General features: G+C 47.4%; 2 protein-coding genes and 1 pseudogene across 8 annotated transcripts in view; 2 read left to right on the forward strand and 1 right to left on the reverse strand.

Annotated features, from left to right (window-relative positions):
• LIN9 (lin-9 DREAM MuvB core complex component) overlaps nucleotides 1–8837 on the forward strand; it is a 79190-nt gene extending 70353 nt beyond the window's left edge. For all 7 annotated transcript variants that reach the window (XM_070055388.2, XM_089311450.1, XM_089311449.1 and 4 more), the window contains 3 exons: nucleotides 6146–6325; nucleotides 6465–6562; nucleotides 7368–8837. In XM_070055388.2, coding sequence (XP_069911489.1) covers nucleotides 6146–6325; nucleotides 6465–6562; nucleotides 7368–7473 — 384 coding nt within the window. In that variant the 3' untranslated portion in view covers nucleotides 7474–8837. The remainder of the gene's footprint in view (nucleotides 1–6145; nucleotides 6326–6464; nucleotides 6563–7367) is intronic.
• Nucleotides 8838–13665: 4828 nt separating this feature from the next.
• Nucleotides 13666–14056, forward strand: LOC100353704 (small nuclear ribonucleoprotein Sm D2 pseudogene; annotated as a pseudogene).
• Nucleotides 14057–14135: 79 nt separating this feature from the next.
• MIXL1 (Mix paired-like homeobox) lies at nucleotides 14136–17942 on the reverse strand. The gene is made up of 2 exons (XM_017347651.4): nucleotides 17408–17942; nucleotides 14136–16290 (listed from the first exon to the last, which is right to left on the reverse strand). Exons 1-2 carry the CDS (start codon nucleotides 17804–17806, stop codon nucleotides 15985–15987), a joined length of 705 nt encoding a protein of 234 aa, XP_017203140.1. The 5' UTR covers nucleotides 17807–17942; the 3' UTR covers nucleotides 14136–15984.
• Nucleotides 17943–22651: the final 4709 nt, after the last annotated feature.

Genomic DNA, 22651 nt, shown 5'->3' on the forward strand with positions numbered 1-22651 from the left:
TTGTACAAAAAAATTCTTAATTCCGCTACCCCAAAGGATGTATCTTGGTTTATTTTCCCTTAGTTTTTGTTTGCTGTGCAGTTCATGCTTTTTCTCACAAAGTTGTGGTCACGCTGTGTATATAATTTTGCTTCTTCCTCTTCTAAACTTTACATTACAACTATGAATTCTTGAATTTCAGATACACAGGTCACAGTTTTATTTGTCGATTATCATTCATATATGATTTTTTATATATATATAAGTAGTACAACAATTTCACCTCAAATTGTTTTTTACTCCAGGGTAAGAATTAAGTGATTGAGATAAGTTTAGAATGTTCTTGCATTTACATTCTTTGAAATTGTATTTTTCCAGTAAAGTCCCTCTATTTTTGATATGAAATTCTTAAACAATTGGCTTTTTTATGACAGTAACCGCATAGATAAGTCCCAAAACTCTCCCCTAGGTGATGTTACCTATCTGCTTGAGGACCTGAGGGAACAAACTCTGCTTACATAAATTCTAAGGATAGTTTGCCCATTCCTTTAGCCATCTGTTATCATTTATTTTTGTTCTCATGGTAGTTGCTAATTGCATTTATAACATTATGTGTTGTCCTAGTAAATAGGTTTTCTCCCCTGGACTATGAGAGAGAGGTACAGGCCCAGCAACCCAAGGTGACATAACAAAGCCAGTGATACATGTAGAAATGGATTCCTTTTCAAACTTTCTGTAGTATCCAAGGACATTTGTGATAGATTCCTTTTCTAATGAAGCAACATAATTTTTCACCAAGCTCTTGGGAGAGTACAATATTGGTTTTAAAATAACGTATCAGGGGCCGGCACCGCAGCTCAATAGGCTAATCCTCCGCCTAGCGGCGCCGGCGCACTGGGTTCTAGTCCCGGTCGGGGCCTGGATTCTGTCCCGGTTGCCTCTCTTCCAGGCCAGCTCTCTGGTGTGGCCCAGGAGTGCAGTGGAGGATGGCCCAAGTCCTTGGGCCCTGCACCGCATGGGAGACCAGGAGAAGCACCGGGCTCCTGGCTTTGGATCAGCGCGGTGTGCCGGCCGCAGCACGCCGGCTGTGGCAGCCATTGGAGGGTGAACCAACGGCAAAAGGAAGACCTTTCTCTCTGTCTCTCTCTCTCACTGTCCACTCTGCCTGTCAAAAAAAAAAAAAAAAAAAAAAAAAAAGAATGCAGTATCAAGCAGTTATCGTATTATATGCAAAACAGATAAGTGAACATGTATTTGCCAAAGATATACTAATGTGGGAGTAGAAAGTAGAAAGGCAAGGACCATGGAACAGGTTATTTTGAGCTTCAGACAATGAACTGAATGAAGTTCACACAGATAATAAGTATAACAGCAAAAGTTTATTATAGGAAAGTACAAAGTATACTTCTTACAAGAATAAAAGTGGGGCCGGCGCTGTGGTGTAGAAGGTTAAGCCTCCTCCTGCAGTGCCAGCATCCCATATGGGTGCTGGTTCAAATCCTGGCTGCTCCACTCCAATCCAGTTCCATGCTAACACACCTCGGAAAAGCAGCAGAAGATGGCCTGAGTGTGTGGGCCCCTGCACCCATGTGGGAGACTCAGAAGAAACTCCTGGCTTCAGGCTGGCCCAGCCCCAGCTGTTGCAGCCATCTGGGTAGTGAACCAGCAGATGGAAGACCTCTTTCTGTCGCTGCCTCCCACCCCCAAGTCTCTGCCTTTCAAATAAATATAAAAGAGTAGATGTGAGCCAGGATTCAAAGCTCAGATTGAGGCTGAGACTTGGGGCCCCAAATGTGAAAATTATATTTTTATAAGGATGAAGGGCCCTTAGTGCAGCTGTGAAAACAACTGGGAAGAGTTTTGAAATTTGTTTTTCACAGCTTCCCGAGTTAACTAAGCATCTCCTGCCTCACATAGCATCACTGTTCATTGTTGCTAAAAATTACTACTACCCCAATACCCATCAGTGCTACAATGGACATGAGAAACATGGTTTACACAATGGAATACTACCACTAATGAGAAGGAATGAAATCAGCTGCAACATAATGCCTTGGATGGATCTCACAAATACAAAGTTGAACAAATAAAATCAGATGTCAAAGGATAAATGTTCAATTTCATTTCTGTAGAGCTCAAAAGCAGCCAAAGCTCCTCTGTGTCGCTGCACTTCAGGATGGTGGTTACCCTCAGGGAGGCAGTACTGCAGGATGGCCTTAGGAGGGCCCCTGGGGTGCTGGGCATGGCTTGCTTGTGAAAACTCATCAACCTCTATCTTGATGATTTGTGTACTTTCATGTGTTTGTGAATCAAATTAAAATTTTTTAACAGTTTTAAGAAGAGGACAAGATTACTCAATGTGGCATTATGGTGGTTGTAAAATACTAGAAAAAAATTAAGTGTACACACACAGGGAATTGGCTAAGTAACCTGTGGGACATCCATACAATGGAGTACTGTGCTACTATAAGAAAGAGTGAGGGGCAGGTGTTTGACATAATGGTGAAGATGCCACTCAGACACCGCATCCTGTACTGAACTGCCTGGGTTTGAGTCCCGGCTTTGCTACTAATTCTGACTTCTGGCTAATACATATCCTGGGAAGCCAGAGTTGATGGTAGTTGAGTCCTTGCAACCCATATGAGAGACTTGGCCTGAGTTCCTGGCTCCTGGGTTTGGCCTGGCCCAACAATGGCTTTTGCAGGCGTTCTGGGAATGAATTGGGATGGGAGTTCTCTCTTCTGTTTCACTCTGCCTTTTAAATAAATAAAATATATTTTTAAGTGTTTTTTTTTAATTACCAACGACATTGTCTGCTAGCTGCTATGATTTGCAGAATATAATTTTTTAAAAGTATGAAAAAATATATATGGGATCTGTTACCTTTAAGTTAGAAAATAAGTGTAAATAAAATATATCTGCTTAATATTTCAAATATTTGGGAATGAGGTGGGTTTTGGGGAATGGTGAGAAGTAACATTTGTCTGAGTGTTTCCCCAACAAATAGAAATAAACTCTAGGGCTCAGTGTTGTGGCACAGGGGGTTAAGCCGCTGCCTGGAATGCCAGCATCCCATATGAACATTAGTTCAAGTACCAGCTGCTCTACTTTTTTTTTTTTTTTTTAAGATTTATTTATTGGAGCCAGTGCAGTGGCATAGTGGGTAAAGCCACTCCCTGCAGTGTCGGCATCCCATGTGGGCACCGGTTTGAGTGCTGGCTGCTCCACTTCTGATCCAGCTCTCTGCTATGGCCTGGGAAAGCAGTGGAAGTCGGCCCAAGGCTACACCTGTGTGGGAGACCCAGAAGGAGCTCCTGACTTCAGAACAGTCTAGTTCCGGCTGTTGCAGCCATTTGGGGAGTGAACCATCGGATGGAAGACCTCTCTTTCTTGACCTCTCTGTAACTCTGCCTTTGAAATAAATAAATCTTTAAAAAATTAAAAAAAAAAAAAAAAAAGGAAGACAGCAGAAGGTGGCCTAAGTACTTGGGCCCCTGCAACCACATAGGAGACCTGGAACAAGTACTGGTCTCCTGGCTTTGGCCTGGCCCAGCCCTAGCAGTCAAGGCCATTCGGGGAGTGAACTAGTGGATAGAGTGAACTAGTGGATAGAGCTCGCTCTCTTTCTCTCTTTCTCTCTGTCTCTCCCCATCTCTCTGTAATTTTGACTTTCAAATAAGAAAATATTAAGAAAAAAAGGTTTAATTATTTGAAAGGTGGAGTTGCAGAGAGAAAAAACAGATCCTCCATCTACTGGTTCACCCCTCTAAAATGGCTGCAGTGGCTGGGGCTGGGCCAGGCTGAAGCCAAGAGCCAGGAACTCCATCCAGATCTCCCAAATGGGTGAAAAGGGCCCAAGTACTTGGATCATCTTCTGCAGTTGCTCATGTGGGATACCTAGATGGAGTTCCAGGCTTATGGCTTCAGCCTGGCCCAGCCCTGGCTGTTGGAGCTTTTTGGGGGAGTGAATCAGCAGATGGAGGATCTCTCTCTGCCTTTTAAGTAGATAAATAAATATTTTTTAGAAAGAATAAAGGGAATTCACATTGTGACATAGTGGGTAAAGCCACTGCCTGCAACACCAGCATCCCGTATGGCCACCGGTTCAAGACCCGGCTGCTTTTTTTATTTAGGATTTATTTTTATTATTATTTGAAAGTCAGAGTTACACAGAGAGAGGAGAGGCAGAGAGACAGAGAGAGAGGTTTTCCATCCTCTGGCTCACTCCCCAAGTGGCCGCAACAGCTGGAGTTGCACTGATCTGAAGCCAGGAGCCAGGAGCTTCTTCTGGGTCTCCCACTCAGGTGCAGGGACCCAAGGACTTGGGCCATCTTCTACTGCTTTCCCAGGCCATAGCAGAGAGCTGGATCAGAAGTGGAGCAGCTGGGACTCAAATCGGCGCTCATGTGGAATGCCTGCATTGCAGGCAGCAGCTTCACCTGCTACACCACAGTGCCAACCCCACAGCTGCTTCTAATACAGCTCCCTGCGAATGCACCTAGGAAAGCAATGGAAGATTTCTCAAGTGCTTGGGCCCCTGCACCCACATGGGAGACCCAGAAGAAGCTCCTAGCTCCTGGCTTTGGTCTGACCCAGCCCTGGCTGTTGCGGCCATTTGGGGAGTGAACCAGCAGATGGAAGATCTCTCTAGACTCTGTCTCTTCCTCTCTCTAACTCTGCCTTCCAAATAAATCTTTTTAAAAGAAAAAAAAAACTAAAATAGAATGCAAATAAAAATAAACCTTACTGTATTTCAGAGGAGGAGACAAAATTAATCAAATCACTTGAGCATAGTGTTTTGACTCTGTGCCCTTAGTCTAAACCAAACTTTAAACAAATGCTAAACTCTAATTAGTAGGACTTTTCCCTATAGTACAGCATGGATTAGCAATGCTGAAATTCTTTGCATATATTCTAAGACTGATAAGTAAATAAATGTAATGAGGATTATGGAAGTCGGATTTCTCAGTAAGAGTGAAGGATGTTATAAAGAGGAAAATAGAGTAAACCCTGTGTTGTTAGGTTGGATTAGGTAGAATCAGTGTGAATTTATGGTTTATTTTGTTACGATTGGTGTGTCTGTGCCTGTTGAGAGAGTCTAGAAGCAATGATACCCTACTAGCAAAGAACTCATCTTGGTCCCTAAACACTTCTCCAGTAAAAAGAAGCAGAGTTCCTTGAAAAAGACTGATCTCGGACTTAAAGGAGAGAAGGTAGAAGATAAGCCTGGACCATCTTATTCCTGCAAAGTAAAATATTCCCCAAAATGATGGGGACATGTCAAAAGGAGCCAGCTTGACAGAGTTCCCACTGGCTACATCTGTAAATAGTAAGACACTATAACCCATAGGATAAAATAAGAAGCCATGAGTCCCTGCTGATACTAATGAATTCCTTTTTTAAGGGAAAGTTCTTCCTTATAGTAAATGCCAACTAATAAATATAGAAGGAATGATAGGATTGAAAAACACCATTTGGCAACATCACAGTAATTGAGACAGACAAGAATTGTCAATGGATGCTAAAACTGGTAGGTAAAAGTTTGATGACAAACAGAATCTTTACATTGCCTCAAAGTATATCTTCACAAATACACATTAATTACAAAGGAGAAATCCCTCACTGTGAAGAAATCTGGAGCTACTTAACCAAGTTACCAAATGTAGCATCACCAGCAGTGGGACCGTCAGTATCCCGTGCCTTCCAACAGTGAGGCAGAAGGAACTCAGCGTTGCTTTTGTGTAGTCCTGCCAAAAACATACGATTTCGGTATGATCGTCAGGAGACAGACAGACTCATGTTGAAGATTATTACACAAAATAATTGGCTGGTACACCTCAAAAATACCAAGGTCATGAGCACCTGAGGCACTGTTTCAGATACAGGTATCCAAAGAGACGTGACAACCAAGTGTATTCAGGGTGAAGTGGCTGTGCATAGGATGTTGTTGTGACTGTTGGTCTAATGTGAATATTAAAAGTCAAGAAAAATTAACTGAAAAAAAAAAAAAAACTGTTACGAGGAAAAAACCTTTGAAGGTAAGAGTGAGCATCATTTTAGTTATAAATGCTAGTTTATAAAGTCAGATCTGAAGATAGGGCACAAACACACATAGGAATAATAGCCTTATGAATAGTCATCTCATGTTTCAATCGTCTGTGTTCAGCTTGCTCCAGACCAGGGCCTCCAGCCTGCAGATCAGCCGACAGACATGAGACGCAGGTGCGAGGAAGAAGCACAAGAAATTGTTCGGCATGCAAATTCTTCAACAGGACAGCCCTGTGTGGAAAATAAAAATCTAACAGACTTAATTTCCAGGCTTACTGCTATTTTATTGCAAATTAAGGTAAATTTCAGAGAAATTATTTTCTTAATTTTGAAACTAACTATGTTGTTGAGATTATAATCCATGGATTGTGTCAGGTATTTTGTGTCTGTATTTGAGCTATAATTCAACTCAGTCTCAAAATGTTTTTTTACTTCAGTGTCTAGCGGAAGGAGGAGACCTGAATTCCTTTGAATTCAAATCACTTACAGATTCATTAAATGATATCAAGAGTACAATCGATGCTTCTAATATCAGGTAATCCCTTAGGCACACTCTAATCATTTTTGTGTTAAATTCATAGTGATTTTCAGTACAAATCTTAAGAATTATGCATATTGGCTGGCGCCGCAGCTCACTAGGCTAATCTTCTGCCTGCAGTGCCGGCACCCCGGATTCTAGTCCCGGTTAGGGCGCCGGATTCTGTCCCAGTTGCTCCTCTTCCAGTCCAGCTCTCTGCTCTGGCCCGGGAAGGCAGTGGAGGATGGCCCAAGTGCTTGGGCCCTGCATCCGCTTGGGAGACCAGGAGAAGCACCTGGCTCCTGGCTTCAGATCAGCACAGTGCGCCAGCCGTGGCAGCCATTTGGGGGGTGAACCAAAGGAAGGAAGACCTTTCTCTCTGTCTCTGTCTCTCTCTCACTGTCTGCCTGTCAAAAAAAAATGCATATTTGTGAAGTATTCATATATTTTTATATTTTAAATATATTTTAAAAGAGCTTTTCAGTCTATAGACAATAGAAATTTCACAGAATTTTTTATGTTGAGAATCAGGAGACAGACTCTTTACATTTGGGGTTAGGATGGCAGTTCAGTGTAGCAATAGAGCCGCCCCGGCCTGAGGGTCGTCCTCTCTTTCTAGCGCCCCTGTGGCTCCTTTGCTTCTTCAGAGCATGCTGTTTCAACTGCTGCTAAAGTAGAATTATGGCTGATGTGTAAGAAATTTATTCCTTCCCTGAGATTTATCTTAGCTATTTTTCTTAACTAAAATTTAGCTTTTCTTTTTAAAAAAATTGTTCTTAATTTTGTGAAATAAAGTAGTTAACCATGTTTCTTCTTTCTTTAGTTGCTTTCAGAATAATGTAGAAATCCATGTTGCACATATTCAGAGTGGCTTGAGCCAGATGGGAAACTTACATGCCTTTGCAGCAAATAACACCAACAGAGACTGAATGCAAGATGAATTATTCCAACTGCGTAGGACATTGTTTCTGAGAAGTTCTTCTCCTTTGTATAGGCTTCCAACACCAAATAATCTAACTGCTGGAGAACAAGGGGGACTTCAGTCTCCAATAAGTCCTTTCAATGTACTGTACTGCTTAAACCAGCATTGCTGGCCAGACTATATTAATTTATCTTTTATTACTCAGATACAGTAGCATTGCTTATGTTACATATGTTTATTAGCAAGTATTTTTAAACTGAAAATGTCTGAACATAATATAATTTTATGGAAGAAAATGACCATTTTTTTTAATGTGCATGAATTCAACCCAACACATGCAGGCAATCCTGCATTGGAGAACATGAAGAAACCTGGTCTTTATGTGCATGTTGGTGGCAATGTGGAAATCCCACCTGGAAAACTAACTCCGGCTGATTTAGTTGCTCACCATCTCAGTCTTCAGAAGATAACATCATGAGGTGTAGGAAGTCCTAGTTTTAAGGAAGCCACTGGAATATAGATGGGACGTATGAACTTTACAAGAATATTGGATATATACTTGGAATGTGACATGGTTCTGTAGATCATTTTATAATAATATTTTAATTTATCATAATTTATAAAAGAAACTTTTGTTGTTTGTGAAAGAAAATGAAGGAGCAGGAGAAACCATTACTGCATAATGCTGATTTCCAGAGTGGATCTGGCGTGTCTTTTCCCGTTGATTCAGGGCAAAAAGTGCTATTGTTAGGAGATTTAGTAAGATATAAAAGACTGATAACACACTATTTTCATATTTTTTGTTTATTTGCACAACTTTTAAACCAGATTACTGGTTAAAATCCAACAGTACACAATTTATAAAGTAAAAAGATTTTATAAGGAAAACAAATATAATAACCAGTGCTGTGAAATGCAGAAGAGAGGTTTGGTTTTGGTTGTTTTGTTTTCTTGTGTGTGTCTTTTTTTTTTTTTTTTTAAAGGAAACCCCTGCCTAAAATGTTAATCTTGTAAAAACATATGTATTTGTAATTTTCTTTGTTTTAATATAGAATATTATAAAGTCAAAAATATAAATTGTTTTCAGATTTGGAGTTTCAGATAGGGCTGTAGCAGTGGTTTTAATTCTTTTAGATGTCTCATAAAATGAGACTTTTATATATGTTAATGTATGATAAAACTCAAACAAGATTATTTTCCATTTGAAATTTTTGTATAGTTTAAAAATGCTTCTGTATTCTTTGTTGGTATTGTGCCACTGCAGAACTGTAGTGCAGAGTTTATATTGAGCTAAGCTGTTATGTTAACTAAGAAATGCATAAATCTTTTATTCTTAATATTTGTAATTCTAAATAAATTGATCTATGAAAATTATTGTCTATGTTCCTCATTTGATTAACATAAGTTGATAAGTATTCCTTCTATTTAAAAAGTTTGAATTGTATTTTCTATTAAATCATATTTTTAGGAAATACAATACAGATAAATTCGTCATTTTGAAGTATACCATTCAGTTTTAGGAAGGACTTTTTTTCCATCTGTGATCACTGCAAACAGTGAACCAAGTCACTTGGCTTGATATACACCCAGCAAAAGTTTGATTTCAGGGGCCAGCACTGTGGTGTAGCAGGTAAAGCTGCCGCCTGCAGTGCCAGCATCCAATAGGGCGCTGGTTGTAGTCCCAGCTGCTCCACTTTTTTTTTTTTTTTTTTTTTTTTTTTTTGACAGGCAGAGTGGACAGTGAGAGAGAGAGAGAGAAAGGTCTTCCTTTGCCGTTGGTTCACCCTCCAATGGCCGCCGCGGCAGGCGTGCTGCGGCCGGCGCACCGCGCTGATCCGATGGCAGGAGCCAGGAGCCAGGTGCTTTTCCTGGTCTCCCATGGGGTGCAGGGCCCAAGCACATGGGCCATCCTCCACTGCACTCCCTGGCCACAGCAGAGGGCTGGCCTGGAAGAGGGGCAACCGGGACAGAATCCGGCACCCCGACCGGGACTAGAACCCGGTGTGCCGGCGCCGCTAGGCGGAGGATTAGCCTAGTGAGCCGCGGCGCCGGCCAGCTGCTCCACTTCTGATCCAGCTCTCTGCTATGGCCTGTGAAAGCAACAGAAGATGGCCCAAGTCCTTGGGTCCCTGCACCCGTGTGGGAGACCTGGAAGAAGCCCCTGACTCCTGGCTTTGGATCAGCCCAACTCTACCTGTTGTAGCCATTTGGGGAGTGAGCCAGCAGATGGAAGACTCACTTTCTTTCTCTCTCTCTCTCTGCCTCTCTGCCTCTCTGTAACTCTGACTTTCAAATAAAATAAAAAAGAAACAAAAAAGTGCTTGATTTTAATACATTCTGCCTAAAATCAGGTGTTTTGTTCATTTTTACTTTGATATTGCTTAAGACTCATCTGTCATGCTTAAATAGTATGTCATTTTACACATATTTAATTGAGCACTAATTATCTTTCAGTGCCATCGTGTGTTAACAGCAGGAACTGTCCCTAAGAATTTACTTGAGTTTTCTTTCTGTCTAGGGGGAAAGAAATCTATATGATTCAGTGTAGTCATTTTGAGTGAGCTGGACATTGATTTGAATGATGCTGTTCCTGATTAACACATTTTTGGGAGCTCTGAAAAAAGCTGTCAAGGCCAGATTGAGCAAACAATCAGTCATGCACATGCTTTTTATTTATATAGATTTGGTTCTGAGTTTTTAAGCTAATTACAAAAATCATATTCACTTGTTACCACTGAGAATCTGTAAAAAGATTGGCCTGTTAATTTTTTTCTCTGGAATCCATGCACCTCTCTGCCTCCTCATTACCACCACGCCTTGCAGTCCAGCTGCCATCATCATGAACCAGGAACACTGCTTATTAAAAAAAAAAAAAAAAAAAAAGGCCGGTGCCGCGGCTCAACAGGCTAATCCTCCGCCTAGCTGCGCCGGCACACCGGGTTCTAGTCTTGGTCGGGGCACCGGATTCTGTCCCGGATTCTGTCACCCGCATGGGAGACCAGGAGAAGCACCTGGCTCCAGCTGCGGCGGCCATTGGAGGGTGAACCAACGGCAAAAGGAAGACCTTTCTATTTGTCTCTCACTGTCCACTCTGCCTGTAAAAAACAAACAAACAAAAAAAAACCCTGACAGGATGAGATGCTGGGGAGATGTCAGTTTTTTTTGTTAATACATTGGGTTTTTTTGTTTGTTTATTTGAAAGATTTATCTATTTGAAAGAGTTAGAGGCAGAGAGAGAGATCTTCCATCCACTGGTTCACTCCCCAAATGGCCTCAATGGCCAGAGCTAGGCTGATCTGGAGCCAGGAGCTTCTGGGTCTCCCACGTGTGTGCAAGGCCCAAGCATTTGGGCCATCTTCTACTGCTTTCCCAGGCCATAGCAGAAAGATGGATCAGAAAAAAAGTGGAGCAGGGGTGGGCACTGTGGTATAATGGGTAAAGCCACCGCCTGCAGTGCTAGCATCCCATGTGGGCACTGGTTTGAGTTCTGGCTGCTCCTCTTCTGATCCAGCTCTCTGCTATGGCCTGGGAAAGCAGTAGAAGATGGCCCAAGTTCTTGGACCCCTGTACCTGTGTAGGAGACCTGGAAGAAGCTCCTGGCTTCAGGTTGGCCCAGCTCCAGCTGTTGTGGCCATTTGGGAAGTGAATCAGCAGATGGGAAGCTCTTTCTCTCTGCCTCTAACTCTTCCTTTCAAATAAATAAATCTTAAAAAAAGGGGGGGGGCAGAATTGGTCATTGAATCTGCATCTTATAAATGCCTTTAAGTCTTCTTAGGACTCAGGACAAATTCAGAACTCTTAAAAGATTTATTTTATTTGAAAGGCAGGTTTAGGGAGAGACAAATTCAGAACTCTTTTCAAGACCCCCCAAGGTCATCTGTGATCTGGTCTCGCTCCGTCCGCCTGCTCCCTCCACAGGCTGGGCTCCAGTTCTCCTGGGTAGTTCGTGATCATCCCAGATATCTTCCCTCCAGCATCCCCTTCTCCAGGAAGCTGTCCTTGACTGCAGCACACTTCCTATTAGTGTCCCCAGGTCACGCGCCTCTCTCTCTAGCACTTGCTGTGTTTGCCATTTTGTTTCTTGGAATGATGTGCTGCCTCCAGTGCTGGCCTCTGCTGTATGAGAGCAGGGACTGGTTCTGACTTTGCTCACTTTTATTTCCAGGTCCTGGTAAAGAGCCTGTTCCTGGTCACCAAATGAAATTTGTGCAATGCATGCATAAATGGGTTTCAGGAGAGCTTAAGTATGGTCTGCCTTGGTGGCTGCTTTACAAGATGGGTAAACTTGCAGAAATTCTCTCACTTGCAGAAATTCTGCTTTGGGGGTTGCTGTTAAACCTATCACTTCATCATTAATCATGACTAAAAAGGTCACTCTATCTACAGGCATTGTATGGTGGTGGTTTTATGGGTGAGCTGAGTTAGCCTTGGGTTTGAGTTCTGGCCATTGCTGTTTAAGCTGTACGATTGTGAACCACTACTAGTTGCTTCACAGTGGTTAAGATGGGAGTAATCCCTGTCTTACATGGTAGGTGTGGGGATAAAAATAGATCTGTGACATGCTGAATCATTAGGGCCTCTTAGCGTCTGAGAGGGGTGTAGACTTCCTGTTCAAGAGGCTCCCATGGTTTGTCAAAATTAAAGACGTGACAGCAGGATCGAAATACAGACCTTGTAAGTGGCTCATGGGGAAAAATAAGTAAATTTCAAGATGTATTTTTAAATGTGATTCTTGTGAACCATAAATCTTTATAAAGTGTTGTCTGTTGGTCTTGTGCATTATTTGTATCTTCTCATTTGGCTGTGTGATGAGACCTGACCTCCGCACAGCAGGGCCTGAGCACAGGGTTTGGTACGTTGTGAGCACTGGGTAACCACTAATGTTGCGCTTTTCATCTGTGCTTTCAGACATACTTCAGAGAATTCAGACGACCAGCTTGTTAGGGGAGCCTGAGCTGTGTGCTCTTTTTTTTTTTTTTTTTTTTTTTTTAAAGACATTTATTTGAATGTCAGTTGCACAGAGAAAGGAAGAGACAGATCTTCCATCCTCTGGTTCACTCCCCAATGGCTATACTGGCCAGGGCTAGGTCAGACCACAGCCAGGAGCCAGGCACTTCTTCCAGGTCTCCCACATAAGTGCTGGGGCCCAAAGACTTAGGCCATCTTCAGCGTTGCAGGCAGAAGTTTTACACATCATACCACAATGCCGGCCCCTCTCCGGCTTGCTTTTAATAATGAGTTTGTGGGGCCACTGCTGTGGGTAACAGATAAAGCTGCTACCTGCACTGCCGGCATCCCATATGGGTGCCAGTTCAAGTCCTGGCTACTGTACTTCCAATCCAGCTCTCTTCTATGGCCTGGGAAAGCAGCAGAAGATGGCCCAAATTACTGGGCTCCTGCACCTGCATTGGAGACCAGGAGAAGGCTCCTGGCTCCTGGCTTGGGATCGGTGCAGCTCTGGCCATTGCAGCCATCTGGGGAGTGAACCAGCAGATGGAAGACCTCTCTCTGCCTCTGCCTCTGCCTCTCTGTAGCTCTGCATTCAAATAAATAAATAAATCTTTTTAAAAAAAGATTTTTCTGCTCTGAAAAGTGGAAACCACTTGAACATCTCTAATAAAATTTAGACAACTGACATTGTCAAGAGTATGTCCAAAAGTTCATGGAGTCATTAATAGCTGTTTATTTTAATGCAAAAAATTGTTAATCCATGATGTAATTTTTTCATAACACATTTCCATGATATTTTTAAGCCCCCTAGTACACTCTCTGAGACACTGAGCATAGCGCAGGTTCTTCAGTAACCATTGAGACAAGATGCCTTGGCCCTCGCCTGGGCTTCCCAGGCGCCTTCCTTGAAGTGCAGTTACCCAGAAACCTCAGCTGTGGTTACCTCATGCTCGGTTCCCTTTGACCCTTAGGAGTTTGAAATCCTTCAGATTTAGTTGATCTTGGGCTAACTTAGAGTGATTTGCATACATGAAGAGTTATAGATTAAGAAAGAGAAGTCTTAAAAGCAGAACTTTCATGAATGTTACTAAACTTTGGACAAGCAAACCTATGCTCTTAACCAAATTCGGTTTCTCAGCACAGTGGCCAGCTGATATGGTAGTGATTACTGGTGAGGCACTGTACTAAGAGCTATCTAAAGGATGGAATTGGAGTGACCCGAACTCGCGCGGCTGGCACCGGGAGCCTCCTCAGCAAGCCCAAGAGTGGGATGACCCCCGAGGAGGGGCAGAAGCGGGATAAGGAGGAATTTAACACGGGCCACGCGTTCTGCTCACGCGGTCGGTCAAGAACAACCCCCGGGTGCTCATCAGCTGCTGCAGCAACAGGAAATCCTGGGCCGCGTGAAGGCCTTCGACAGGCCCTGCAGCCTGGCGCTGCAGAACCTGGAGGAGATGTGGACCGGGATCCCCGAGAGCAGCAAGGGCAGGGAGAAGTCCAAGCCGGCCAGCGAGGACCCGTACATCTCCAGGATGTTCCTGCGCGGGGACTCGGTCATCGTGGTGCTGCGCGACCCCCTCATCACCGGCAAGCAGGGGCCTCTCCCGCCCCCGAAGACCTGCCCCGCACCCTGGGGTTAATAACGCCCCGTGTTTTATTCTAAAATAAATAAAAAATAAAGGATGGAATTGACTTCAACAGAATTACACTGAAGCTTTTGTGAAGAACATTTAATATCCATTCAAGTTGCCCAGGAAGTACAATACCAAGTGCTAAGGATAATGTTGGAGTGATCAAAGTGACAGGTACAACATCAGGATTAGAGATGGCTTCAAACAGCAGAACCAGGTCAAAGCAGTGGGGAGGGGCGGGCCAGTGGAGAGGGTCTCGGGCGTTTTGAAGGAGAAAGGTAGTTGTTTGGTCCAAAACTGGAAGTGGCACATACAGTGGGTAGGTGAACTGAAGACTTGTAGAAGTGTTCTGTAGGCTGAAGAGGATGTCAGGGTGGGTTGTGGGTCAACACACTGCATCCCACGTTGCAGTGCCCGCATTCGGGTCCTGGCTTTGCTTCTTCTCCTTTTTTTTTTTTTTTTTAATTTGACAGAGTTAGACAGTGAGAGAGAGAGACAGAGAGAAAGGTCCTCCCTCTGCTGGTTCACCCCCCAAATGGCCTCTATGGCCAGCACTGCGCCAATCCGAAGCCAGGAGCCAGGTGCCCCTTCCTGGTCTCCCATGTGGGTGCAGGGCCCAAGCACTTGGGCCATCCTCCACTCCCTTCCCGGGCTACAGCAGAGAGCTGGACTGGAAGAGGAGCAACCAGGACTAGAACCCGGCATCCATATGGGATGCCAGCGCTGCAGGCGGAGGATTAACCACATGAGCCACAGCGCCGACACCCCCCCCCCCAAGCTTTGCTTCTGATTCCAGCATTTCTGCTAATGCTGGGAGGCAGCGGGTGATGGCTCAAGTACCTGGGTCCCTGGCACCCACGTGGGAGGCCCAGATGGAGTTCCTGGCTCCTGGCACTTGGGAAATGAACCAATAGATGAAAGATCTCTCTGTCTCTGACTTTCAAACAAAATAGCAAACTCTTTTAAAAAAAAAAAAAGATTGATTGATTGATTTGAAAGGCAGAGCTACAGAGAGGCAGAGGCAGAGAGAGGTGTCTTCCACCCACTGGTTCACTCCCCAAATGGCTGCAACAGCAGGAACTGCACCTATCCGAAGCCAGGAGCTTCTTCCGGGTCTCCCACATGGGTGCAGGGGCCCAAACAGTTGAGCCATCTTCTGCTATCCCAGGCCATAGCAGAGAGCTGGATCGGAAGTGAAGCAGCCAGGACTAGAACCGGTGCCCATATGGGATACGGGTACTGTAGGTGGTGGCTTTACCCACTACATCACAGCACCAGCCCCTAATAATAAACTTTTTAAAAGACGATGGTGTTGATTATCTGGGAGAGCAAAGATTTCTGTAATTTGATGGCAACTGGCAGCTACTACAAACTGACTCTTTGAAATAACCTGGATGCTAAGCCAATGGCGCCATGATTGAGTGTGAAGACAATGGGCACAGTTTTCTGGAAAGTAAGAGTGGGGAGGTTGGGTAGACATTGGACAAAGAATATAAATTTTGGTGATACAGGAAGCATAAGTTCAAGAGACCTATTGTATATCATGACCATAGCAATATATTCCATATGTGAGAATTGCTAAGAAAGTAGATTTTAAGTATTTCCACAACAAAAATCAGTGTGAGGCAATGCATATAATAAATAGGTTGATGTATCCATTCTACAGTGTATGCATACATGTTGTACATCATAAACGTACATACGTCATAAATACATATATAATTTTTACTTGACAGTTGAAAAAATAAAACGCTCAAAGAAAAGCAATCTTGGTGCTCCGCATAGGGTTGGGAGATGGAGCGCGAGTTTAAGTTCTGATCCCTGGGGAGACCAGGAAGAGATGGCCTCCGAGGGGAAGTCAGAGGACCGGATTCTGATGTGTCTCCCCGCTGTCAGTCGTGGCTCCTTGGAGCTTTCCCTGAACGCTCCCAGAATCCTCAAAAGTTACCAAAGGCAGAGAAGATGTGTTCCTCCCATGAGTCCAGCTTGGGTCCGATGTCTGCAGAGAGAGGGGAGTAGTTCTGGAAATTCTGGCCTTGGGAGCTCGCGTGCGAGACGCCCCCTCCCACGCGGCTGGGATCCGGCAGGCAGTTCACGTCCGCCTCCAGGGGCAGCTGGGGCTTCACACATTTGGATCCCGCTGCAGGAGCGCAGGGGCTGGGGACCAGCTCCTGCCCCAGGGAAGGCTGGAAGGACTTCCCGCTCTGACGCCGCGACTTGGCACGCCTGTTCTGGAACCACACCTGGAAGGAGGGAGACAGAAACTGCTTCGGATTACCCAGATTGCATTTCTGCCCCTAAATCGTTACTACCTCCCCACAAACACTGAAGGTTTCCTTAATTAGGGTGCCTCAAGGCCCACTGTTGAACCTGGCAGGGGCAGGCGCCTGCCACAGCAGTTGGCGAGCTGCTTGGGCTGCCTGCGCCCGGGATCGGAATCCTTTGGCCTGAAGCCTGCCTTCACTTTCCACCCAGCTTCCTGCTGAGGGTTCCCTGAGAGGCAGCGGATGACGGCTCAGGAACTTGGGGCCTCTGCCACCCATGTGAAAGACCTGGAGAGAGCTCCAGACCGGGAGTGAGCCGGCAGGTGGAAGATACCCGTCTCCCCGCCTTTGAAATACAATGAAAATAAATGTAAATATAAAGATAGAAATGGGCAGCTGCATGACTCCCAAGGGTCTAGAATAGAAACAAGCCTACCCTGTCCTCATGTGAAATGAGGGCTCCTGCTTCAAACCACACGTGGACAGGACCAGGCAAAGAGACAGCCTCCACGACTGGGATCTCCATTACTCTAGATAACAAGTGCAGTTTGCACCACGCTTCGCAAACTGTGCCAAGAAGGCCCAGATGTTTCAGACTTTACCCGAAATGCCACACATCCTTCCAGACCAAAATTCCACGCAGGAACACCTGCCTTGTGGTGTGGGGGCCAGTAGGTAATTCGGAAAGCCCGCCCTCCCCTCTCGGAGCCACCATTCCCAAACCCAAAGCCAGAGCGAACTCCAACCGCGCTTCATCTGTGTCTTTCCTGAATCAGAAAAAGCGTAAAAATACTTGCTGGGGTAGCCTAGTTAGTATTACTACGTACTAACAAATGAGAGATCCAAGTCATTGCGTGTGTGAAGTACGTCATTTCACACTCACAAACAGCTTGTGCAACAGGTACCCACCTCGTCCCCATTTTACAGCCCGGAAAATGGAGGCCCAAGGGAAACAACTCGCCCAACGTCCCTCAAGTCAGAGAGAATCAGGGGTTTGTGGCCAATAAGCCTGGGAATCCCGGCTCTGACGCGCGCCCCATCCACCCACCCCCGCCTCTAGGCCGAGGCGCACCTGCGAACGCGGCGGGCCGCTCACCTGGATCCTGGATTCGGGGAGCAGGGTGAGCGCCGCCAGGCGCTCGCGCAAGTGGATGTCGGGGTACATGGTCTGGCGGAAGACAAGCTCCAGAAGCTGCAGCTGCTCGGGGCTGAACGACGTGCGCTTGCGGCGCTGCGACACCGAAGGGGCGGCCGCGCCTTTAGGGGGCGCCGGCGAGCCCAGGCTGGGGGCCGGCGGCGCGGCGGGCCCGGGTTCCCTGCCGAGAAAGCCCGCGAAGGGCGCGGGGGCTAGGCGCTCTGAGCCCGGGCCCGCGGGGAGCAGGGCGGACCCCGGGCCCGGGGGTGGCGGGAAGGCCCCGCCGGCGTGGGCAGGCCGGTATACGGGGAACGAGGCGGCGTCGGGGAACTGGAGCGGGCGGGACCCTGCTGCGGCCATGGCTCCGAGCCCAGTGCAACGCCGCCGAGGGTCCAGCCCCAGTTATACGGGCCCGAGCCCGAGGGAGGGGGCTGGCGGTGGCGGCGCCATCAAAGCAGTGGGCGCGGGGAGGCCCGTGTCTCTTTGGGGTGCGAGCCCTCCCCCGGCCCCGCCAGACGCCGGTGGGAATAATCGCTTCCGCTGGCCATGGGATGGGGAGGGAGGCGCGAACTTGGGCCCGGGCCCCTCCGTCCCCTCCCCCGCCCATCCCCCGGGTCGGCCCAGCCACCGCAATCAACATCTCCGAGAAAAGGTTTGCTCGGGGAGGGGCAGCCCACGGGGCCCTAGGACGCGGGGCCGCGCCTCCCTCCCCGCCCGGATCTTGCCCCCACCCTGGGCGGCCCGGAGCCTGGGGCTGCTCCTGGGTTCCGTCTGGCCCAGGCCTTGCGCCTGGCCCGCCGTCCCCGCCGTCGTCATCAAAGCCATTTATTTACCACCCCTGCTATGTGCTAGACCCTATACCAGGTGAGTCAAACAGCGCCGCTCCTGTGCACAGCAAACTTCCCCGACACATCCCGGATCAGCCTGGGCCGGGGGTGGAGATAGAGGGGCCTGGGAGCGCCCAGGCGCTGACCGAGTACCCCCGTTAGCAGCGCGCTGAGACGCCCCGCAGGGCTCACGCCGGGTCTAGCCAAGCGGAGCTGATAAAGGACTTCCACGCGGTTCCCACGCCCTCTGAAGGCATCGTCCTTTCTCAGCCTTTGCTGGCTGATGGAAGTCTCCCTCCGTCTCTTTGTGTCTCTGTCTTGGGTGCAGGGGTCAAAACTGGAAGTATTCTTGGAGCTGCTGCATTGAGCTTGGGACTTGAGTCTCTCCCTGCTGGGCTGGAGTGCCTACCTACCCCCTGCTTTCCCGTGGGCCACTCCCTCCCCTCTTCCGCTGTACCCCTTCTGCCACATCAGGTGGATTTCAGACCTAGAATGTATGGCATGGGAGTTCAGGTCTGCTATTTTTCTATTCCCATTCTTCTAACTCCTTGTTTCAAAAAACAATGGTGGCGTGTCCTTATGCTAGGATGGGCTTTCTCTGTGCTCTTGCAAAGCCAGTAGCAGGCAGTCCACGTCGATAGATTAGGAAATAGATCACAATCCAGGGGCCCAGGTGGCTTCCAGACGTGCCTCCGTGGTCACTACACGTGGCCTGTGGTCACTTGGCCCCTCTCCAGCCAGGGGCCCGTAAGGTTCCCATGGAGGCCTTAGCAACTGATGCGTTGCTGCAGCTGCGGGGCCTGGGGGCCAGCATGGCAGGGAACACAGATTTGCTGTCTGCTGGCTGCCAGCTGAAGCTTCACAGGCAGACTTGGCCTGGGCATCCCAGAAACTCTGTCTGGGGCTCCAAGGTCCTAGAAGTGCTCTGGTCTGTTTGTGTGGAACCCCCCCAGGGCCCTGTGTCCAAGCCTCATTGGTGTGCTTGTTGTGACGGGCCCTGAACCTGCCTGTTCTTCAGTGGGCCAGGGGAATGGGCGTGCGAAGACAGTGGGGGCGGTGGCTGCCTGCCCCCGGGGTGGAGCAGGCTTTTCCGTCTGCTAGAGAAATATCAGCGTGCCGTTTGAGATTTGGTAATCTCGCGACTGACGATACACATGTTCTTCTCTTCCCACTGTGTCCTGAGTGTTTGCTGTTGTGTTGTAAGCTTCTGTGTTGAGATGAGACTTCAGCCTGTCCGGGGTTTTCGTCCTTTGGCTCTCAGTGAAGTCTGGAGGGAGTGTGCTGGTGTGTGCTGAAGCCGTGGCCTTGCCAAGGGACGGCGGGAACCCAGGCTGGAGCTGGGGCGGGAGGGTTGCAGAGGGAGGTTTTCATGCCCTTCAGAGCAGCTGTATTAGGATTGTCAAATCATGTGCATGCATTGCTGTTTTGCATTTTGGAACTTGAGTTTTTTGATGACTAAATGCAATGAAGTGTTCTGGATTGGGTCCTGGAAAATGGAAAGGATATTAGTGGGAAAAACAAGAGAAATCTGATTAAAAGCAAATACTATTTTTTTATTTTTTAAAGATTTATTTTATTTATTTGAAAGAGTTACAGAGAGAAGCAGAGAGAAAGAGAGAGAGAGAGGAGAGGTCTTCCATCCGCTGGTTCACTCCCTGATTGGCCACAATGGCCAGAGCTGTGCTGATCTGAAGCCAGGAGCCAGGAGCTTCTCCAGGTCTCCCACGTGGGTGCAGGGGCCCAAGGACTTGGGCCATCTTTCACTGCTTTCCCAGGCCATAGCAGAGAGCTGCACTGGAAGAGGAGCAACTGGGACTAGAACCCAGCACTCATATGGGATGCTGGTGCCGCAGGCGGAACCTGGCTCCTGGCTTCGGAACGGCGTAACTCCAGCCATAGCGGCCATTTGGGGAGTGAACCAACAGGGGGAGAATTTTTCTCTCTGTCTCTCTCTCACTGTCTGTAACTCTACCTGTCAAATAAATAAATAAATAAATCTTTTAAAAAAGTGTGTATTATTGCAAGTTATCATCTCAAAATAATCTTTTTTTAAAGATGTATTTATATATTTGAAAGGCAGAGTTACAGAAAGGCATAGGCAGAGAGAGAGAGGTCTTCCATCCTCTGGTTCACTCCCCAGATGACCACAATGGCCGGAGCTGAGCCAATCCAAAGCCAGGAGCCAGGAGCTTCTTCTGTGTCTCTCACGCGGGTGCAGGGGCCGGAGGACTTGGGCCACCTTTTGCTGCTTTTCTAGGCCACAGCAGAGAGCCAGATTGGAAGTGGAACAGCCGGGACTCAAACCAGCGCCCATATGGGATGTGGCACTGCAGGCAGCGGCTTTACCAGCTACACCACAGCGCTGGCCCCAAAATAGATAATCTTGCAATGTAAGGCTTCATAAAGTGCTTTTCTCCAGAGAGGCATGTCAGTTTCAGAACCACAAACCGAAGTCCAGGGTCAGCGGGTGGCCCTTGTCCCTGGGACTGGGGTGTGGATTCCCCAGCTCCAGCAGCTGGGCTCGCCCAGCCCTTGGTGTGCTGCCAGCTTTGGTCCTGTTGGTCTGTCAGTGCTCTCTGTTGCTATAGACAGAAAGCAGGGCCAGGTGAGACGGAAGAGCCCTACAGGCTGGGTCAGGCCAGGGAAGACTGAAAGGCAGCAGGGGAAGAGTGCAAGTCGGTGGATGGAGGCCAGTCAGGGTCAGCGTCCTGCCCGGCGCCCTCAGCGTTTCCCACCGTGGCCCCTGGCCCTGACTCACCCAAACATCCTAGAGGCCTGCCTTTCCTCCCCAGGTGCTAAGTACTCTCTTCCCCGGGCTCTCTTTGTTGTTCCCCCAGGCCCCTCTGGCTGCTGGGAGCCGGCACGGGAGCCCTGGGTGTTTATTAAAGGGACAGCCAGGAAAAGGCAGCGGGGGAGTCAATGGCTCCACCTCCACCTCGGAGCTCCGCGGCTGGTTACCCTTTGATCCCTGCCTCCTTTGATTTCCTCTCCTGTCCTGCCCGGGCCTCTTGGGTTTCGGGGGTTTATTTCAGAACCAGGGGTTAGGAGACTGAAAGACAACACCCCCCCAAAAAAGGTATTCAAGTGACAGAAAAGTGATAAAACATTAAGAAGCCGTTTGTTGTAGTTTAGTCAGCACTACATCCGTTAAATAACAAACACAAAATAAGTTTTGACTCCAACACATTGAGGGTTTCTTTTTTAATGATTTCTTCTTCCAAAATTCTTTGTACCAAAGTCACTGAGTAGGGAAGACTCCTCTGTATGAGTCTTTCTCAGCCCTGATCCACGTGGATAACCAATAAAGTTGAAAGAACATTTCAACTCAGAGAAGGGAAAACATACGTCCCCCAAGTTCATGTCTACCCGCTTGAAGAACTGAAGCAACGAACAGAATGGTGCTCATCTCGTTCTGCAGCATGCCTGCTGCGCACTTGAAATGGGGGTGCTGTCACTGAGGAACTGAACGTTCGATTTTGCTTCACGTTAATTGATTTGCGTTTAAAGGGCCACGTGCACTTAGCAGTGCCCACCATCACCAGCACAGCCCTAGCCTATCATCTGGAAAATCACTGGTCATTGATAACTTTTTATGTGCAGGTGCAGAGACGTGGGCACTGATGCAACATCTTACACTAAATTTGAGTTCCAGACTCCCATTCTTAGTGTTTCGATAGAACTCAGGAGCATCAATAGTTACCTCATTTTATAGCAGTCTCAGGTGGACTCTGCTGAACAGTGTGTGAAATACTATTATAGGGCCGGCACCGCGGCTCACTAGGCTAATCCTCCGCCTTGCGGCGCCGGCACACCGGGTTCTAGTCCCGGTCAGGGCGCTGGATTCTGTCCTGGTTGCCCCTCTTCCAGGCCAGCTCTCTGCTGTGGCCAGGGAGTGCAGTGGAGGATGGCCCAAGTGCTTGGGCCCTGCACCCCATGGGGGATCAGGAGAAGCACCTGGCTCCTGCCATCGGATCGGCGCGGTGCACTGGCCGCAGCGGCCATTGGAGGGTGAACCAACGGCAAAGGAAGACCTTTCTCTCTGTCTCTCTCTCACACTGTCCACTCTGCCTGTCCAAAAAAAAAAAAAAAATACTATTATAGCATGAATAGATGGTCTGTCTTCAAAAGCAAACATTTGAGGTCGCTTGCTGGTTAGAGGGCTATGATACTACAAGTTTCTTCAGCATTGGACTTGGCCCTCATTTAGCTGCGATCATCTTGTTTCCTTCGAACCACGTCGAAAAGCTGTTGTGCAAGTCCTCTGCCTCTGTGGGATGTGCCATGATATTGGGCTCGTGTAAATCACGTGTACCCTCCAAAGTGACGCCGGACAAGGCCAAGTAAAGACAGAGGTGTCAGGATAACACAGAACCGGCTT

The sequence above is a fragment of the Oryctolagus cuniculus genome, chromosome 13, assembly GCF_051225735.1.
Source record: "Oryctolagus cuniculus isolate XC-2025 breed Fujian yellow rabbit chromosome 13, ASM5122573v1, whole genome shotgun sequence".
Classification (NCBI taxonomy): domain Eukaryota; kingdom Metazoa; phylum Chordata; class Mammalia; order Lagomorpha; family Leporidae; genus Oryctolagus; species Oryctolagus cuniculus.